The sequence below is a fragment of the Sciurus vulgaris genome, assembly GCF_902686455.1.
Source record: "Sciurus vulgaris genome assembly, chromosome: 8".
NCBI classification, from domain to species: Eukaryota; Metazoa; Chordata; class Mammalia; order Rodentia; family Sciuridae; genus Sciurus; species Sciurus vulgaris.
Window position 1 is genome coordinate 131885753 of NC_136468.1, and position 19856 is coordinate 131905608.

The 19856-nt window shown below is 55.9% G+C and overlaps 1 protein-coding gene across 3 annotated transcripts in view; it reads left to right on the top strand.

Moving 5' to 3' along the window:
* Nucleotides 1-19856, top strand: part of SEZ6L (seizure related 6 homolog like) — a 173315-nt gene that overhangs the window by 107504 nt on the left and 45955 nt on the right. For all 3 annotated transcript variants that reach the window (XM_079151303.1, XM_079151302.1, XM_079151301.1), the window contains exons 2-8: nucleotides 3326-4051; nucleotides 5299-5432; nucleotides 7620-7812; nucleotides 9733-9918; nucleotides 15438-15603; nucleotides 18566-18732; nucleotides 19563-19757. In XM_079151303.1, coding sequence (XP_079007429.1) covers nucleotides 3326-4051; nucleotides 5299-5432; nucleotides 7620-7812; nucleotides 9733-9918; nucleotides 15438-15603; nucleotides 18566-18732; nucleotides 19563-19757 — 1767 coding nt within the window. The remainder of the gene's footprint in view (nucleotides 1-3325; nucleotides 4052-5298; nucleotides 5433-7619; nucleotides 7813-9732; nucleotides 9919-15437; nucleotides 15604-18565; nucleotides 18733-19562; nucleotides 19758-19856) is intronic.

A 19856-nucleotide genomic window follows, 5' to 3' on the forward strand; every position in this document is an offset into this window, starting at 1 on the left:
AGGAACTTCATATTAAGTGAAATGAGCCAGGCACTGAAAGGCAAATATCAGGTGATCTCATCCATCTGTGAAACCAAAGGCGTAGTTCTCATAGAAGAGTAAAATGTAATCACAGGAGACTAGGAAAGCCCAGGAAGTGAGAATAGAGAGAAGTCACACAGCAACTACCACAACACAGTTTGATGGAGGGATTTGTTCTAGTGTCCGAAGCATGGGAGAGCAACTACAGTCTGAGATTTATTTCAAAATACTAAGAAAAGATGAACCCAAAGGTCCTGACACATAGAAAGGATAGTGACTTAAGGAAGTGCTAGTCAGCCTGATTTGATCGTCACACATGTATGCATGGATCGAATGATCATATCGTACCCGCCAAAACCTACAGTTTTTAATTGCCAGGAGGGCTTTGGCAACCCTGAGCTTTCCACAACTCACTCCTGGAGATTGAGATTTGGTGGGTCTGAATTTGGGAGTGAGAAGAATTATCCTGTAGAAAACTCTAGAACCCAGAGCAAGAAAATGCGAGTTCAGGAGGGAAAGAAGACATGGTTCAAGCTGAGGAGGACACCAAGCAACATCAGCATTTCTTAAAAGAGCCAGCAGCAGTCTCTGAAATCAAGAAAACCTAGAAAGAAATGCTGTGTGACCTTAAAAAGTTTTTTTAGGACCGGGTGTAATGGTGCACCTATAATCCCAGCCACTCAGAAGGTTGAGGTTGGAGGATTCCAAGTGGGAGGCCAGCCTCAGCAACTTAGCAAGGCCCTAAACAACTCAATGAGACCCTGTCTCTAAATAAAAAATAAAAAGGGCTGGGGAGGTGGCTCCGTGGTGAAGCATCCCTGGGTTCAATTCCCAATACAAAAAAAAAAAAAAAAAAAAAAGATTTTATTTAGGATCCCAAAGTCTCAGTTTCCTCATCTGTAAAATAGGAGTAATAATTTCCACCTAGTAAGGTTGAGACAGAACTAAACGAGGTAACAGATGTGAAGCATTTAGCACATTCCTGGCTCCCAGCCAGCACTCCATAAGTCAACCCAAGGACAATGTTTCAAATATCACTATTGCTATGGGCGCGTGGCAATGTCACCTCTTAGGTGCAGGGGACGCGGCTTACTCTGCTAATCACCGCCCTGCCTCTCTCCTGCTCCCTGGGTCTCTCCACCTGCCCTCGAGGTCAAGGGGATGAGTCTGGAAAGGCTAGCTGACCACAGGACCACACAGAGCCCAGCGTAGCAGGGTTAACGAAGGCTCTAAAACTAATTGCCGATCACTTGGTTGTTCCAAAATCAATGTCACGGCTAGATGGGCCCTTCTGTCACATCTAGTCAGGCTGCCGCTTGCCACTTGGAGGAGACCCAGAGCAGTTTTGCTGTGAGTGGTGGCCCAGCCGGCGCAACTCTGGGGACCCCAGCCTGGCTGCACCCCAGCTCTTGGCTCCGACCTGCAGCGGGGTCTCGGAGCTGGGGGTCTTGACCTGTCACCTCCACCGTTTGGTCTGGTCCCGCTCTTCTCATGCCATAGTCTCTAACGATTGTCGCCACCAATCATGTCATAAAAGCCACCGATTTTTGAACAAAAGCACATCAGGTTAATTGGAAAATCCCGAGTCCACAGAAGAAGGAGCTGTGTCTCAGGAAGGTGGACGGGCTGGGCCGGGCTCCCTCGGCTGGCAGGACTTGAGCCCGAGTCCAGTTCTGAAGCCTCGGCTCTTCTCACCTGGCCCTGGAGGACCATGACTGTCCCTGCTGTCCCACCCCCCCCCGTCCCCTGCCCCCTCCTCCTGGCTCGCGATCGCCCTGGAACGAACACCGGCTGCTCATCGATGCGACACCACAGCAACATTTGTCCCTGCCAGCCGCACACTGCTGCACCGGTACGGATCCAGCCTCTGACGCCGAGTCCGCATGTCCAGGGCTCCCCGGGGGGGTGTCATCTCCCTCCGCCTGGAGATCAAAGGGTGACCTTGGCTGGCGCTTAGCTGCCCTCACTAGGAGGGGCGCTGTCCTGGGTGCTGACAGGGGTGCAGGGAAGAGCAGCCCCATTTGACAGGCAGGACGACTGAGGCCCACGGAGAGGAGGCCGCTGACCCACAACTGGAAGAACGTGCCAAGAAGAGTCCATGAAGCTCACTGCCAGCAGGATCCCTCCTGGTCCAGACCCTTAAAAGTCTCTGTCAGTGTTTCCCCAAGTCACCCGCATTCACCAGGGACGTTTTCAAGGGGAGGGCAGGTACTGGGGATTGAACTCGGGGGCACTCGACCCCTGAGCCACCTCCCAGCCCTATTTTGTATTTTATTTAGAGACAGGGTCTCACTGAGTTGCTCAGGGCCTCGCTGTTGCTGAGGCTGGCTTTGAACTTGCGATCCTCCTGCCTCAGCCTCCCAAGCTGCTGGGATGACAGGCATGGCCACCGTGCCTGGTTCTGCTCAGGGCCTTTGACTGTGATGGTGCACTAGCAATGTGCTTCAGGAGAGACTGCGCCTCAGGTTTGGAATCTGGGTCTTTTTCCAGACAAGCGATAAGCGGTACCGTCTTCTCCTGTGGTGCTGGACGGGGGCCTTAGCTCTGGGTCACCATGCCATGGACAGTTTGGATGACCCACGTCCTGTAGGGTGTCATCGCTAAGTCATGAAGCTTGGTAGGTTAGGTATATCCAGCGCATTTTCAACTAACAATGTTTTCGATCTACAATGGTTCGATCTACAAATGGAACTCCTGCAGGTGCAGGTGGCTTTACTTTGAAGATAAACATGAGTCACAAGGAATTGGCAGAGCACAGAAGACCCACCAGGGCCGGGCCCTGCCTCCCTACCTCACCGGGCTATCCCTAGTCACCCTCTACCTGTGCTCTGGCTCCTTGCAAGTCCTCTTGCACTGACCTCAGCCAGACCTTTGTGGGTCTTCACATATCCTTTTCTTGGCAAGTGTCCTTGTGTTGCGGACAACCTATGCAACTGTGCATGGCAGACTGTGTAAAGACCCTGTCCTATGAGCACACAAACTTCTTTCTTTCTAAGCAGTTGTTACTGCTTAGAAATTCTATCGTTTCTGCTCTCCTGTCCACCCTCCACCTAGCACATACACAACTAGACCTTGACGTTCTTGTGTCCTTGGTTCCTGTAGTCCTGATGCTTAACTGGGTCCCAGGATGATCCACCCCAAGTCTTCAGGAAAAAGGAGGAAAGGAAAGGAAGGGAGGGCCCGAGGGATGGAGAGGGAGGGGAGTAAAGGCCAGCCTGCAGCCGTGGGGGCCACCCTGGCTCAAGATAGGGCTCCACTCCCCTTCAGGCCCAAGCTGACCGGTGTCTTGTCTTCTCTTCCCAAGATGCTGGACCCGAGGGAGACGTCGCCCCTTCGGATCTTTACCTCCTGCCCGCGGAAGCCCTGGAGAGCAGCAGTCTGAGCAAAGAGAGCCCCGAAGAGGGAGCGACCACAGTCCCCGCGAGCCCCGCGCAGTCGGGGGAAGAGCTCGGGGAGGCGGAGCTGGAAGGGACAGTAGCCTCCGCGCATCACCAGCCCCCGGCTCTGTCCCCGCTGCTTCCAGAGGAGGCCGGCCCGCAGCACAGGGTCGCGCCCAGGAGGAGGCCGCCGACCCTCCAGCAGGGAAACTCCGCCAGGACGCAGCTGCGGCCGCTGGCCACCTCCGCCGGGGCGGCCCAGAGCGCAGGGTCCCAGCCCGCGGACCCGGCTCTGCTGGCCGCCGCCACTGAGGAGCCCGGTCCGCCCGGGGACCTGGAGCCAGTGGGGGCCTCGGAGCCGTCCCCGGAGGAGCCCCGCCGGCCGGAGCAGGAGGAGGGCGCGGGCCCCACCACGCCCGCGCCGCCGCAGCTGGCGCCCTTCACCTCGCAGCCCTGGGCGGCGCACACGCTGCCGCAGGGACGCGGCCCCGGGGAGCCCGCTGCGCCCCCGGCCGCCCCCGACGACGCCAGCACTACGACCCTGCTGGACAAAGGGGAGAACGAGCTGACCGGCTCGGCCTCGGAGGAGAGCCAGGAGACCACCACGTCCACCATCGTCACCACCACGGTCATTACCACCGAGCAGGCGCCAGGTGCGCAGCCCAGGGCCCCGCTCCCGCGCCCGCACCCCGCTCTCCCGGACACTTAGCAAACCCGAGCCCCGCACAGTGGGGCTCCTGTCTTCCCTGAGCCTCCCACCCCCACCCCACGCCCACTTTGCTTCTTTAACATTTTGGAGAGCGGGGCTTGGAACCAGGGCCTCCCTCCAGCCTCAGCCCCCGCCGCCCAGAGCACATTTTCTTTCATCATTGCCGTTGATCCTCCGTAGTTGTGGGTTCCTCATCTGTGGATTCAACCAACTGCCGAGAGAAAACACTCAGGAAATCAATTTTTCTTTTTGCAACTGGGTGCGGTGGCCCACGCCTGTCAATCCCACCAACTTGGGAGGCTGAGGCAGGAGGATCTCCAGTTTAAAGCCAGCCTCCACAACTTAGCGAGGCCCCCCTAAGCAACTCATCAAGACCCTGCCTCCAAATAAAATATAAAAAGGGCTGGGGAGGTGGCTCAGTGGTTACGCGCCCCTGGGTTCAATCCCTGGTACCAAAAAGAGAGATTTCACACCTGTGCTAATCATGTGCAAACTTTTTCCTCGGTCTTATCCCCTAATCCGTGCGCTGTGACAATTCTTGACCTAGCATTGGCACAGTAGTAAGGATTATCAATAATCATGTAAATCTATAATAATCTAAATGACTTGAAGGACGAAGGAGGCTTCACAGGTTCTTCTGCAAATATGACACCATTTTACATAAGGGGCTTGTGCGTGCACAGATTTTGATATCTGAGAAGGTTCTAGAACCAGTCTCAACTGGGGTCAAGGGACAGCTCTACAGTGTGTTTCTGTAGTCAAGGAAACTTGCACTTTAATGGGGTCTTTCCTCTATGGGAGAGGGTCCAGCTGTCCAGCAGGTGTGGATTCTGGACACAGCAAGGTGGCCGGTCATTCACGAGTGTAGTAGGCTCTGGGTGTGAATCATGTTTGCTGGGTGAGTGTGGCCACCTGCAACCACTCTGAGCTTCTGGTGACCTGGTTCTAAACCAGATCTGAGGCTCATGCAGGGATAAGTGGGTCACCCTGTAGGCTGGCGAGAAAGGTCTCTAGCAGCACTTGGTGGTTTGGGTGTTTTATAGCTTTTATGGTGGTATCTGGTCCACAGCTGAGGAGCGCCAACTGCAGCGGGAACCCGCTTCCCCCAGAAGCCCCGCCCCCACAGCCCACCTGAGGGCTTTGCGCCTCCGGGTGTGGCCCCGGGGTCCTGACTCCAGTGTCCCCCTCCAGCCCTCTGCAGCGTGAGCTTCTCCGACCCCGAGGGGTACATCGACTCCAGCGACTACCCACCGCTGCCCCTCAACAACTTCCTTGAGTGCACGTACAACGTGACTGTCTACACCGGCTACGGGGTCGAGCTCCAGGTAACCTGGGATGGGCGCGGTGGGGTCCGCCTCCTCCTGCAGGAAATCTCCAGCCGGTGGTCAGAGCCCTGAGCTCACTGTCATCACCCTGAGCGGTTTGGTTCCCTTTTCCTCTAACAGGGGCTATTTGAGCTGGGTTTTGTCAGGTGAGTAGGAGTTCCTCACTGAAACATCAGGGAACCAGCATGAAGGCTTGGTGTCCTGCTTATCCACACAGCCACATGCAGGGAAGCCCCCTCTGGTTCACGGGTTCCCCGACATTTCTCTGTGAATGAAAAGAGAAACGTCAAACTCACACCTCCACACGTTAAGTCTCATCTCTGTCAAAGCTGTGCAACCTTGGGCAAGGAACTTCACCTCTCTGAACCTCAAGTTCCCCTTCTGTAAAAAAGAAATACTGTGACTAGTTTGAGGGAGGATGACACATAGCAAGGCAGAGAGAGCAGAGAGCATGGGGCCGGAGCCCCCAGAGACAGACACGCAGGTGGGACGAGTTGCCCGTTACCCTCAGCACGCTGAGCAGCCTGGTTCCCGCCTTCCCCGCCCGCGGCACCATCTTTTGAAGTATTTGCAAAACGAACCACAGACACAGATCTGGGAGGGGGGCGCTGACCAGCCTATTGTCCCACAAAGGAAAGGAAGAAGGTGATGTCGGAAAGAGTCCCACGCCCTGTGGCCTCAGGCCCTTGGGGGCTAAGGTTGGGAATCTGATGTGTTCCTTTTCCTAACAGCATAAAAGGCCATCCATAAAGACAGTAAAGAACCGCCTTTGAGCTGAGCTGAGCTCTCCACACTGGGGAGTCCCCAGGAGGTGTTCTGTACAGGAAGCATAAAAGCTAAGCGCCCCCAACCCCTGGTCATGCAGCCCCCAGAGCTGAGCACACTCTGAGGGGTTAGTCGAAGGTGGTTCCTCAACACACGGAGTTAAAACGGACTGGAGGAAAGACGCAGTCCACCTGATCTGGCCCTTAGTGAGCCCTTTCCTTCCTGTCCCCAAGAGACCCACATGCGTCTGTCCCCAAGAGACCCTCTAAGTGTCTGATACAGTATGGAGCCTTTTGCCAGACACAGTGGGACTCAGTCATTCATTGGTACCAGGGAAAATGGCCCACACAGGGGGATCTGGCGATGAACAGATTCAGTGGCTGACCTAAAAGAGGTCACAGATCATACCAGAAATGCGTAAGATAACGCTGGATAAGGACCCCCCCTAGGTGAACTTAGGGGATGTTGCAGAATTGTGGCAGAGGATTGCGCAGGCTCCTCAGGAGTCAGAGAAGGTCTCACACTCGAGGGCAATTTTGGTGGGGCTTTGATGAGTGAGTAGGAGTTCATCAAAGAGAAGAATGCAAGGCCCGAAGAAGGAAGGGCTGCGGGAGAGACCTGCTCTGCTTAGGCAGAGGGCAAGGAGTGAGGTCCCCAACCCCACTCTTGAATCAGGCAGTGCGAACACACACACACACACACACCACTCCGTCTGTCCGTCCTCCCTGGATACCACTACAGCCTCTCCTGGCTCTCTCATCTAATCCTGGAAGCAAGATCACAATTCTATGGAAAAGGGTTGACGGCCCTGCAGATGGAGCCACCAGTGAGGAGGACGCACGAGTGGGCCTCAGAACCCTAGAAACGAGACCCGCCCTCACCTGCCAGTTCAGGCAGAGGAGGATCACGCCCAATCACGCCCCAAGTTTTTATTGAGCACCTACTATGAATGGGGCACTACTCCAGCACGAGGTGGGGTCACTGAGCAGCGCGGATAATCCCCACCCTCTTGGCGTTGACGCTGGTGAGATGCCCTCTCCTGCCTCCTGGGACTGGACCTCAAGCACAAGCTGGCCAAATCCTGCCTCCACTCATCTGCTCCAGGGGGGTCCATCCAGCCCGCCAGCACCCAGAAGCCTCTGCCAAGGGCCTCTCACCCAGGACGGCCACGGGCGCCTCACAGACCACAGGCCCCTTGCACGGCCTCTGCCCTGCAGCTTGGTTTGACTCTGTCCCCTTGACCGTTGGGGGAAATGAGAGGACAGACATGCTCCGGGGCTCATGCGGGTTGGGGTTTGGGCCCCGTGGGGCCTCTCGGCCAGGGGCAGGTGGACGCTGGCAGTGTCTGGGTCGGCTGGGTGCCTGGGAGGGCCCGTCTCAAACAGGGCTCGGCCTTTCTCTGTCCGCCCGCCCCGTCCCCAGGTGAAGAACGTGAACCTGTCCGAGGGGGAGCTGCTGTCCATCCGTGGGGTGGACGGCGCCACGCTGACCGTCCTGGCCAACCAGACGCTCCTGGTGGAGGGGCAGGTGATCCGAAGCCCCACCAACACCATCTCCGTCTACTTCCGGACCTTCCAGGACGACGGCCTGGGGACCTTCCAGCTGCACTACCAGGGTACGGCCGGGCGGGCCGGTGAGACGCAGGCGGGCGCCTCGGTGTCTCCCTGCGGGCGCCTCGGTGTCCCTCAGTGTCCCCCCGCGGGCGCCTCCGTGTCCCTCCATGTGCACCTCGGTGTCCCCCCGCGGGCGCCTCGTTGTCCCTCCGTGTCCCCCCACGTGTCCCTCCATGTGCGCCTCGGTGTCCCCCCGCGTGCGCCTAGGTGTCCCTCCGTGTCCCCCCACGTGTCCCTCCGCGTGCGCCTCCGTGTCCCCCCGCGTGCGCCTCCGTGTCCCCCCGCGGGCGCCTCGGGGTCCCTCCGCACCCACTGATTCTCAGACTCCCGGAGGCTGAGTGGAGCCGACAGACCCCCTTCTCCAAATAACGTCTTCGGGAGCATCAAAGGGGGCGTGCAATTCACGAAAGAAGCCACTCAGGTTGACTTGCCGTTGTCATGATATTGTCATATGGCCTATGAGCTTCTTTATTCACGCATTAAATAGTATCTCCTGACGTTCCTGGTAACGACTGCGATTTCAGAGAAATGTCAGGATATACGTTACGCCATAAAGCCATCGCCACCGCTCTGGGCGACAGAGCCGCAGGCGGAGCTAACAAGCTGACCCCAAGTTGCCTGCAGCCCTGGTGGCCAGGCATCCCGGAGACCGGCCAGGGGTTAATGAAAACGAGCTGGCCGCTCCCCCTGTTCAAGGGCGTGGTTCTGGGTTCCGTTGGGCTCCTGGAAGAGCCTGCGGCCCCAGTGTCCCTCTGCCTGTTTCTCAGTCTCCTCCACCTGCTTTCTGTCTGATCCACTCCTGGCCCATCTCTTCCTCTCTCCTCCTTCCCTTCTCTTCTGGCTTCCTGTGGGTCTCCCACTCCCACCCCACCCCCTCTTTCCTTCCTCCCTTACTGCCCCGTTTTCTCACCTCTTGGCAGCTCTGTAATGTCAGAGCCCCCCCTTTGAATATTGAGCAGTCACCAACATATCCAACTGGACGGTGGGCCCCTTGGCCACACAGCTGGATATCGAGACCCTCTGCGTTTATGTCTACTTGACCTGACGTCAGGAAGAACGGTTCATTTTTAACTTTTCCCTGGATGGTTCTGAAGCAGGAGGAAGTCGATAGATGGAGGATTCCCCTCCTCACACCTATCGAGATTGAGACCACCCCCTGCTGCCGTTGGGGATTCAAAACATGAGAAAACTAGCTCGTTGAAACCATGAACTTGAACTTCCTCCCCCAGACACATGGGGACTGAGGACACGGGTGTTCTGGGCCACCATCTCGGAGCGGGGTTAGCAGGAACTTAAGGTCACCTTGAAAGAAGGCGCTGGGCATGGCTCAGGCCCATCGGCCCCTCAGCGCCTGAAAGCCTACTGTGTGCTCTGTGTGCCCCGCATCCCCTCCCCCAGCTCGACCTCGTCTTATCTTTTCACCCCGGGGGCAGGACCACCATGCACTGCCCCAGGAGATGAGGAGCAGAGGGTCCGGGAGCAGAGTCTCAGGGCCACAGGGCTCTAAGGGAGAGGCTGAGGACGGGTCGCACCTGTGTCCCTCCCGAGACCCCTCCCCAGCCCGGGGCTTCCCTGGCTCCTCCCGCAGGGCACCGCCCGCAGAGCTGGCCCCAGAGTCTGCATTTTTGGCAGCTAAGCAGGCACCTGAGATGGGCGGGTGGGACCAGCCTCCTGGGGGCCTGGCCACGGGACTCAAGCGAGGCAAGTGAGCTCGTTTTACCCCCAGTGCTGCCCCTGGGTAGGCAGAGTGGGGGGCTGGGCCCCCAGAAAGCGCTGCTCAGGGGACTTTGGTGCCACCAGATCAGCGAGTCACAAAACCCCCTCCGCGTCCCCGGGCCTCCTCGGTTCTGCTCAGCACACGGGGCCCCGGGATGTGCGCCGCGTTCCTGAGATGACAGCCTCTGCCTTGCCTCTCCCGCCAGCCTTCATGCTCAGCTGCAACTTCCCCCGCCGGCCGGACTCTGGGGACGTCACCGTGATGGACCTGCACTCGGGCGGGGTGGCCCATTTCCACTGCCACCTGGGCTACGAGCTGCAGGGCGCCAAGACGCTGACCTGCATCAACGCCTCCAAGCCTCACTGGGACAGCCCAGAGCCCATCTGCTCAGGTACGCCCAGCACGGCCAGACCCCACGCCAGGACGTGGGATCATACCTTATGTGATTTCCGTGCCCGACGTCTCTCACTGACCATGACATCTGCAAGGTTCTTTCAGATCACAGCTCGTATGGGACTTCGTTCCTTTTCGTGGCTGTATAATATTCCCGTGGCTGATTTTGCCGGCTTTCACGTACCTTTCCATTCTTTAGTGGACATATGAGTGGCTTCTATTCTTTTTCGCTATTGTAAATGAGGCTGCTGTGAGCATTTGCATGCAAGTTTTCATGTCGACGTAGTTCTCATTTCTCCTAGATAGTTACCCAGGAGTGGGATTTTCCCATGGCAGAGGTTTTATTTTTCCAAAAGCCGTGTACGGGGACGCCCATTCCTCCCTGTCCTCATCCTCACTTGTCACATACCCCACGCTGTTGTCATAGCCCTCATGGTGGGTGCTGTTCGGTTTTGTTTGGCGGTGCTGGGGATTGAACCCAGGGCCTCCCACGTGCCAAGCGAGCGCTCTACCACTGAGTCACAGCCCCGCGGTCCTGGTGTTCTTTCCATTTTCCTGACAACTAATGGCGTCGTCCAGCTTCTTCTCATACGCTTGTTGGTCACGTACATTTTCTTTGAAGAAGCGTCCTCTCAACCCCTCTTTGCCCAGGGTTTACTCTGGCTCTTTGTTTCCTTCTTGTTGAGTTCTAAGAGTTCTTTACATATTCTGGATCCTAAATCCTTCGAATATAGGGGATTTACAAATATTTCTTCCACTTCTGTGGCTTTGCCTTTTCACTTCCTGATAGTGCCACCGAAGGTGGCGGTTAGAGACTGTGGCACAGGCTGGGAAATTAACTCGCACGGTGGAACACTACAGATGAGTGAGGACCAAAGGGACATCAGAGGTCGTGGCGAGAGCGCTTGCCATGGAGAAAAGGTGTGGGGGAGAAGGAGCGAGGGCGGGGCCAGCCTGACAGAGGAGGGGTGATGGGCGAGGCTTGGGGGGTTCCCCGGGAGCACCTCCGAATCCAACCTCTGGAGTGTTCTGAGATGCCGAGGCTAAAGGCGGCGCCGTTGCTCCAGGCAGGGGAACCGCATATGCAAAGGCTCAGAGGCAGGAAAGAAGCCCTGGAGTCTGAGAAGGTGAAGGAGGACCAGCGGGCTAACCGGCAGCGAGGCTGGGGCTGTGGTCGGCACCCCCGTGGCCCCAGGCCCTCGGGCCACCAGACGTGTGGAGGCACCTGCAAGGATTCAGGCACCGAGTCGCCCTGCTTCTGTGTGGCAAACAGGCGGTCGGAGGTGCTCATAGAGGGCCACGGCAACCAGGTGGGGCTGCCAGTCCTCAGGTGCTGAGAGTATATCCATGGCAACCAGGTGGGGCTGCCACTCCTCAGGTGCTGAGAGTATATCCATGGCAACCAGGTGGGGCTGCCACTCCTCAGGTGTAGGGAGTGTATCCATGGCAACCAGGTGGGGCTGCCAGTCCTCAGGTGTAGAGAGTGTATCCATGGCAACCAGGTGGGGTTGCCACTCCTCAGGTGTAGGGAGTGTATCCATGGCAACCAGGTGGGGCTGCCAGTCCTCAGGTGTAGAGAGTGTATCCATGGCAACCAGGTGGGTTGCCGCTCCTCAGGTGTAGAGAGTGTATCCATGGCAACCAGGTGGGTTGCCGCTCCTCAGGTGCTGAGAATGTATCCATGGCAACCAGGTGGGGCTGCCGCTCCTCAGTGCTGAGAGTGTATCCATGGCAACCAGGCGGGGGTTGCCACTCCTCAGGTGTAGGAAGTGTATCCATGGCAACCAGGTGGGGCTGCCACTCCTCAGGTGTAGGGAGTGTATCCATGGCAACCAGGTGGGGCTGCCAGTCCTCAGGTGTAGAGAGTGTATCCATGGCAACCAGGTGGGGTTGCCACTCCTCAGGTGTAGGGAGTGTATCCATGGCAACCAGGTGGGGCTGCCAGTCCTCAGGTGTAGAGAGTGTATCCATGGCAACCAGGTGGGTTGCCGCTCCTCAGGTGTAGAGAGTGTATCCATGGCAACCAGGTGGGTTGCCGCTCCTCAGGTGCTGAGAATGTATCCATGGCAACCAGGTGGGGCTGCCGCTCCTCAGTGCTGAGAGTGTATCCATGGCAACCAGGCGGGGGTTGCCACTCCTCAGGTGTAGGAAGTGTATCCATGGCAACCAGGTGGGGCTGCCACTCCTCAGGTGCTGAGAGTGTATCCATGGCAACCAGGTGGGGCTGCCGCTCCTCAGGTGGTGAGAACGTATCCATGGCAACCAGGTGGGGCTGCCGCTCCTCAGTGCTGAGAGGTTTGGGGAGAGGAAGTCCAGGCTTGAGTGGTAGAGCTGAGACCAGAGACTTCTCCCCTGAGATTTCCTCCTCACACGTCCGCTGCCCGCAGTGAGGTCCTCGGAAACACACCATCCTGAGCCCCGTGCAAAACCCAACGAATCCGAATCTGCATTCCACATGCCCTTGGGGCTGCTGTGCACTTCACGGATGGGGAAGCACCCGACATGCCACACTGCCCTGCGCCAGTGGACACAGCCCTGACCATACCCAGCTAGCCAGAGAGCAAAACCCTTGCAGAACCTCAGAAGTCCTGGTGGGGGCAGGAAAGTGTAGATTACCCCGATTGGCTGAGCACCTACTATGTGCCAGGCCCTGAGCCACGTACAAGAGGAACACCAGGAACAAACACAAGATTCCAGCCCCCCGGACGCTCACGGTCAAGTGGAATCCAAACCTGCGAATGAGAGCAGATGATGGATTATGACACTTAACTGTTGCAGTATTGATTTCCCAGCCCTTCAGAGTTTTTCTCTCTTTCAAACAAAGGGGAAAAAATCCAAAGTACAGAGCAGTTAGTCTCCGGGCCGCTCTCGTGTTAATTTTTATCTACGTGGGAAATCAGAGAGGAATCAGGCCTCCATTTGTGCTAAGAAAGATGGATGGGGAGCCGAGGCTGGCAAGTCGAAGGCCAGCAGACATCAGTCGGCTTGATAAGGCAAAGAGGGGACCCAGAGGCGCCACAAGAGAAGAAGCTCGGGGACAGATGGCGCCCCCCCCCCCCCGGGGACAGTGTCCTCCATCTCTGCCTCCCAAGCCGCAGTGACGTCGGCAAAGCTTTGAGCTCTGAGCCAGGCACGGCACCATGCCCCGTCTGTAGATATCACCTCGTTGATTTCCCTCTACCGTCCGTGGGGAGGGCGGAATTGTTACTGCCACTTTACGGCAGGGAAACCCAAGGCTCAGAGACCGCAGGTGTCTTGCACAGCAGGTGAGTGGCCTTGGATCCAAGTTCAGGGAACGGACTCTCCAGGATGGGACAGGAAGGCCGATGGGGGAGGGAAAGGGGACCTCTGTGCTCTGTCCATGATTCTGAAGGATGTGTGGCCCTTTCTGGCAACTTCTTTGCTGGACATCACAGCAAAGTCCAGAGCAGAGAGGAGACCTATCCATCCACCCATCTCTTCTACTGAGATCCAGGAGCAGTGGCGCATGCCTGTCATCCCAGCAGCTCGGGAGGCTGAGGCAGGAGGATCGCAAGTTCAAAGTCAGCCTCAGCAACTTAGTGAGACTCTAAGCAAACTAATGAGACCTGTCTCAAAATAAAAAATAAAAAGGGACTGGAGGTGTGACTTAGTGGTTAAGCACCCCTAGTTTCAATCCCCAGTACAAAAAAAAACAAAACAAAACAAAAAAACTATTCAGCTACATGGTCATTCAACACTCAGTGAGTATCCACCACGTGCTCAGTATTGAGTTAGCACTGATGGCAACAAAAAGGAAAGAAATCTTAATGTTTCATTCAATAAACATTAATAAGGTGCCCACTCTCTTCCATGCATCCTCTAGATCAGCAGAATATTACCGTGAGTAAGAAATGGGGTGCAGTAGTAGCTGCGATAACAGATTCCATGAATTTGAGTCCCATCTGCTCCACTTGTGTCCTTGGGCTCTGTGTCCTTGGGCTAGTGTGTTACCACCTCTGGATTTCTTTTGCTCTTTTACAAAATGAAGGGCTGTTGTTTAGTCGATATTTATTGAGCACATACTACATACCAGGAACTCATCTGGGTACTGGTGATAAAAGAAAAGTCAAAATAACAATAACGGTGATGCTGGTGGTGCTGGCAGCCGTGATGTCATAGTCCCAGCTCTTGTGGAACCCACACCTTATAGGGGTGACAATGCAGAATGAAGGAGCAGCTTCCCCAGACAACGCACGACAAAACAATTTCCTAGGAACCCAGTATCTCCTGGGCAGAAGAATCAGAATGACTCCTCATTTGTGAACTGGGAAAGAACTGTGTAACTCTTTCTAGGGCACAAATCACTTTTTAATATTTCTTTATTACATTTTTATGATAAAAATAATATATGGTTCTGCTAAAAAAAAAAAATCCAAGAAATACAAAAGAGCGTAGCAGATAGAAGCAAATCACTTTTATATTCATGGTCTCAACTGATCCTTGCAAACAGCTCGTTGAAATATGCATGACAGAATATTTTCCATCTTGCTTCTTTTTTTTTTTTTCCACTTAAAAAATAGTGAGCATTTTCTTATGTTCGCAAGTATTCTTTGAAAACACGGTCTTTGATAAGCACCCGGGTAGAGCGTATATATTTCACCAAACCCGCGAGTGGATGTTTGTGACGTTCTTGGTTTCCCTCCAGGAAGCCAGGCAGCAATGAATACTCGCGTTCTTAAATCCACGTGCAACTCTCTGAACCTTTTTGTAGGATCAGTCCCTAGAACTGTAATTCCAAGGTTAAAGCGTTTGAAGACTCTCCTGCCTTTTCGCCCAATTGCCCACCTGACAGATCCTAACCGTTTTTATACTCACCAATCAAGGATAAAAGTAACCATTTCTCATGACCTTTACCATGTCTGGGTTTTATCACTGCTTCTTATCTTGACCAATTAGGTGGATCAACACAGGATAAAGTTTAGATTTACTTTCCTTTTATCATTAGTGAGGCTGGATGCTTTTTGCACGAATGTCTTATCTTGTGAACTATTATGTCCTCAATTAACTTTTTATTTGGGGGGTTGGGGGTACCAGGGATTGAACTCAGGGGCACTCGACCAACCACTGAGCCACGAAACAGCCATCTCTATTTCGTATTTTACTTAGAGATGGGGTCTCACTGAGTCGCTTGGGGCCTCGCTGTTGCTGAGGCTGGCTTTGAACTCATGGTCCTCCTGCCTCAGCCTCCCGGGTGCTACCCCTGCCCTGCTTGATGAAAGTTTTATAATTAAAAGTTGGGTTGCAGCCAGCCCCAGGGAAGAGTACCCAGATCCCAATCATTCCCTCCCATGACACACACGTGTCGGGTCCAGGTGGGGAGTGGGGTCCGTCTCACAGGATGGTCCTCCCGGAGGACAAGACTCTGCCCGCGACTCCTCCCACCGGGTCTCTTGCACTCCACCCTGGCTCAGGGGTAGGGAGCAGATCGGGAGAAGGGACGCCCACGTCCTCCCTCTCTCTCTGCTCTCGGCCCACCACCTTCACCTTGGGGACCAGCCCCTTGCGGAGGAGCCGTGCACAACGCCACCATCGGCCGCGTCCTCTCCCCGAGTCACCCTGGAAACGCCAACGGAAGCCAGTTCTGCGTGTGGACCATCGAGGCCCCGGAGGGCCAGAAGCTGCACCTGCACTTTGAGAGGCTGTCCCTGCATGACAAGGACAGGTAAGCCCAGGCAGGTTGGCACCTGCCCCGAGCCGCCCCAGCCTGGGGACGCGGCTGGGGATCTGGAGTCCCGTGGAATCCAAGCGTGGGCCCGCCAGGGAGGGTGGCAGAGCCCCAGCGGCCATCAGCTGCCCATCTCTTCCTTTTCCACTAGGTGACCGAGATGTGGAGGGAAAGGGACATGCCCAGGTCACGCAGCGGGCAGGGCAGGCGCGCGAGGGCCCCGGGTCCCCACCCTGCACGGTCCCCTCCTCCTGCCGCCCCTTTTTGCAGTCGAAGGAGGCAGGGATCCTCTCCTGGGCGCCCGCCCCTGCCCCGCCAGGTGCCAGGTGCAGGGAGCACCGGCCAAGAGCAGAGAACTGATTCCTGGGTTGCAGGAGGCGGAGGTGGACCGACTCGGTTTAGGAGTGACAGGAGTAGGGAGACGTTCAGGGACGCAAGCAGGAGAGAGCCCGGCCCAGGATCCGGAGTGGACCCTGCCTGCGCCCCGCCTTGTCCTGCAACTCGGTGGGGAAGGAGCGCGTGGTGTAGGCAGCCGTGCGGGGAGGGGTTGCGCTGAGATCAGTCAAGGTGCAGGGACTAGTTTACCCGGAGTCGATGCAATGGGTGCCCAGGGGCTTGGGAAAGCCAGACGGATCTGCCGTGGTGGCCGACAGCGGGGGTCTGAACACCGGGGACCCGGGGAGCCGCACTGAGCACCCGCAGCTAGGTCCTGCCGGAAGGACCAGAGAGCCGTCCATCCTCCAGGGCTGCTCCTGGGCTCCTCACCCAGCCCTGCCTGCCACCCTTTGAGCCAGGCTGGCAGTGCCCCAGAGACTTTAGGTGGGTAGGAAGCCAGCAGAACATGCAGGAGCAGTAAGAGGGGAGGGAATCTTCCACTTTGATAAGAAAAATAGCCAAGCTGTGCTCAGTGGCACACGCCTGTCAGCCCAGCGCCTCCGGAGGCTGAGGCAGGAGGATCGGGACTTCAAAGCCAGCCTCAGCAATAGCGAGGCACTCGCAACTCAGTGAGACCCTGTCTCTAAATCAAATGCAAAATAGGGCTGGGGAGGTGGCTCAGGGGTCAAGTGCCCCTGAGTTCAATCCCCAGTACAAAAAAAAAAAAAAAATTAGCTGAATTACCACAATGTTTCCTGGTTGCAAGAACTCAAGAGCTCCACAAGACTCAGCCTAAGAAATGGGACTTCCAGCTAAACCTTGAAAAGAGATTGGATTAAGGCAACCCAGAACTACAGAGAAAAGAGCATTCCAAGCATGGAGAACTCAGGGGTGGCAGGAAAGAATCTGCAGGTGTATTGGGGGAGGGGCATGGCAGAGGGTCTCCTAGGGAACAGGAGCAAATAAAGCCAGGAAGATAAATTACAGTCCCATTCTGAAAGTCTTTGAATGCCAGGTTACTTCTATAGGCAATAGGGAGCCATAGGAGGATTTAGAGTAGAGACATGAAGAAGCATTTTAAGATAATTTTCCTCCAAATGATGTCTTTCTAAACTTCAACCCCCATAAGCTGTAGCCCACAAACTTGTTTGGGAGACTGTGTGCCTGCCCTATCCCTGTCTTGGCAGGTCCTAATATACATTAGCCAACAAAGGGGCTGGTAAGTCCTGCAGGAAGTAAAAAAGTTTTGTCTTTGTTTAACCCAGCACTTCCCAAACCCATCTGACCACAGACTACAAAGGCTTTGAGACACTCTGATTGCAGACAGTCTAGAGCCCAGAGCTAGATAAATGCTATTTTTAAATGATTACTAAATCCAAGATTTTGAGATGTTAGGGTTTCCCTCCACAGCAGCCCGCTTTGCCAAAAGTTTCTTTTCCTTGAAAAAGGAGTCATGGCCAAAGCCCCCAAGAGAGGCCAGAATCCACAGGATCAGAGGATGATGGAGATGCCCCTCCCGGGTCCTGGGGTGGCCCCTGGCCTTGACCACGGTCCCTCTGCTCTCCGCAGCCCTCCTGAACACACAGCAAAAGGAACAAACAGCAGCCCGCACATGCGTGCATCTCAGTGACATTAGAAATTCATCTGGGCAGCATAAAATAAACCAATTTTATGAGCCATGGTTAAAAAAAACTCAAAGGACTAAAAATGTGTGTTTACGACTCCATAAAAGAAATTCACCTAATCTGTATACTGTTTTTCTCCTCTGCTCTTGCATAATTTATTTTAAAAACACCCAGATCAGCAAGGAGTCAAGTGCAAAATGGCTTTAATAACAATAGAAACGAATCTCCAGCATTTTGTCTAACATGTCTTCATTTTCAGGGTTCTGGCTTTTGACCTATCCCCAAAGCCCACCTGGAAGATCGCTGGGAAGGGTGTTAGCGTCCCTTCTTCCACAGCGGGAGTGGGGGGAACCGAGGCTGATGTAAGCCCCGCCTGTTGGGAGCTGGGGACTGGACATGGGGATATGGGGACTCCTGACTCCCCACCCCACTCTCTTAGAAAATGAGCATCTGGGACCGGGCTTGGTAGGGATCCAATGCTTAACGAGTGTGATTCACATACCCCCTCAGTCCTGGACACCTCCCTCCCCCCGCCTGCTAACCCCCACACTCTAGTGGAAGCTTTAATTGTACCCATTTTACAGGTGAGGGACCAGAGGCTCAGAGAGGCAGAGGGTTCTTGTCCTAAGTCACACAGCTTGGAAGTTAGGCTCAGGGCTTCTGGCCAGCTCTGCCTGGCCTCTTTCAGCAGGGACCGCCCTCCACCCCCCACACACCGCCATCCATCCCAATGACCTCCGCCAATTCACCTGATTCCTTAATCGCATTATGTACACCCGCTTGGCCACGAGCTCAGCATCCATCCTTGAGGAGACAGGTTTACGGAGATGCAGCAGCTTGTCCCAAGAAGAGGTGGAATCGGGCTTCTGGCCCAGGAAGGAGACCCCCCACACACACACACACACAGTGTGCTGCCCACCCAGGACCTCTCAGGGCCCCCTGTCCTTTCTCACTGCCAGGATGACCGTCTACAGCGGAAGAACCAACAAGTCCGCCCTTCTCTACGATTCTCTTCAAACCGAGAGCGTCCCCTTTGAGGGTCTGCTAAGCGAGGCCAACAGCATCCGCATCGAGTTCACGTCGGACCAGGGCCAGGCGGCCTCTGCCTTCAACATCCGCTTTGAGGGTGAGCGTCCCTGGGGGCAGCGGCCTCCCCTTCTCCCAAGGTGGAGGCCAGGGAGCTGAGGATCTGGGAGCAGGAACTCTGCACTCAGAGGCCAGCCTCCCCTTGGAGGTCCAAAGGCATATCTCCGTCAATCACTCCGCCGACCCCTAGCTGATGCTAGCTGCGCCTCGGGTGCGCGTGTGCGTCTGCCGCGTCACCCTCGCATGCTGGTAGCGCAACCTTATCACCTCTGCTTTAGATAAGGAAACCGCCACCTGAGGAACTCGGGTGACTTTCTGGAGGCCAGCACGTAGTACGATCGGAGCTGAGATTTTTGTGCTTAGACACTACTGTGTCCCACCCAGAAGGACCTCATAGAATTCAGCCACCTCCTCCTCCAAGCAGAGTTAGCCAGGGCTTCCTGCGGGGACCTGGCTCTGGGGGAAAGGTTGCTCCGGGCCGTTCAGGTAGCCTGCACAACCTTCTGATCGGACTTCCCCCAAGTCGTGGGCTTGATCGTGGGTCCATTTTATGGTCTCCTATGGCTGAAATCAGGATGCAGAAGTGACAGGGTCCAGGGAAGGAGACCGAGGGATACAGGGAGGAATTAAAACGCAAGCCCTCTGCAGGCCCAGAGCGCGGAGAGCCTTGCTTGCGATTTACGTATGAAATGCATGAAGCTCAGAGAACCCAAGTTCGTGGTCCCTGGTTCTGAGCAGGTCCCTGCGACCGGCATTCGCGGTCTGGCGCTTTTCTCGACAGCAGGTGGGGGGGGGGAGGGGGGGTCGAGCGGAGGCCCTGGGGGCGGCCCCACTCACCTGAGCCGCCCCGCCTCTTGTATCCCCACGCAGCCTTTGAGAAAGGTCACTGCTACGAGCCCTACCTTCAGAACGGGAACTTCACCACGTCCGACCCCACCTACAACATCGGGACCATCGTGGAGTTCAGCTGCGACCCCGGCCACTCCCTGGAGCAGGGGCCCGCCATCATCGAGTGTATCAACGTGCGAGACCCCTACTGGAATGACACGGAACCCCTGTGCAGAGGTGAGTGGCGTGGCGCCCAGGGACCAAGGAGCCAATTTTAGGATCAGAATCCCTTCCAGAGCCTACTGTCCTGTTGGTTCTTGGGAAATTACAAAATGA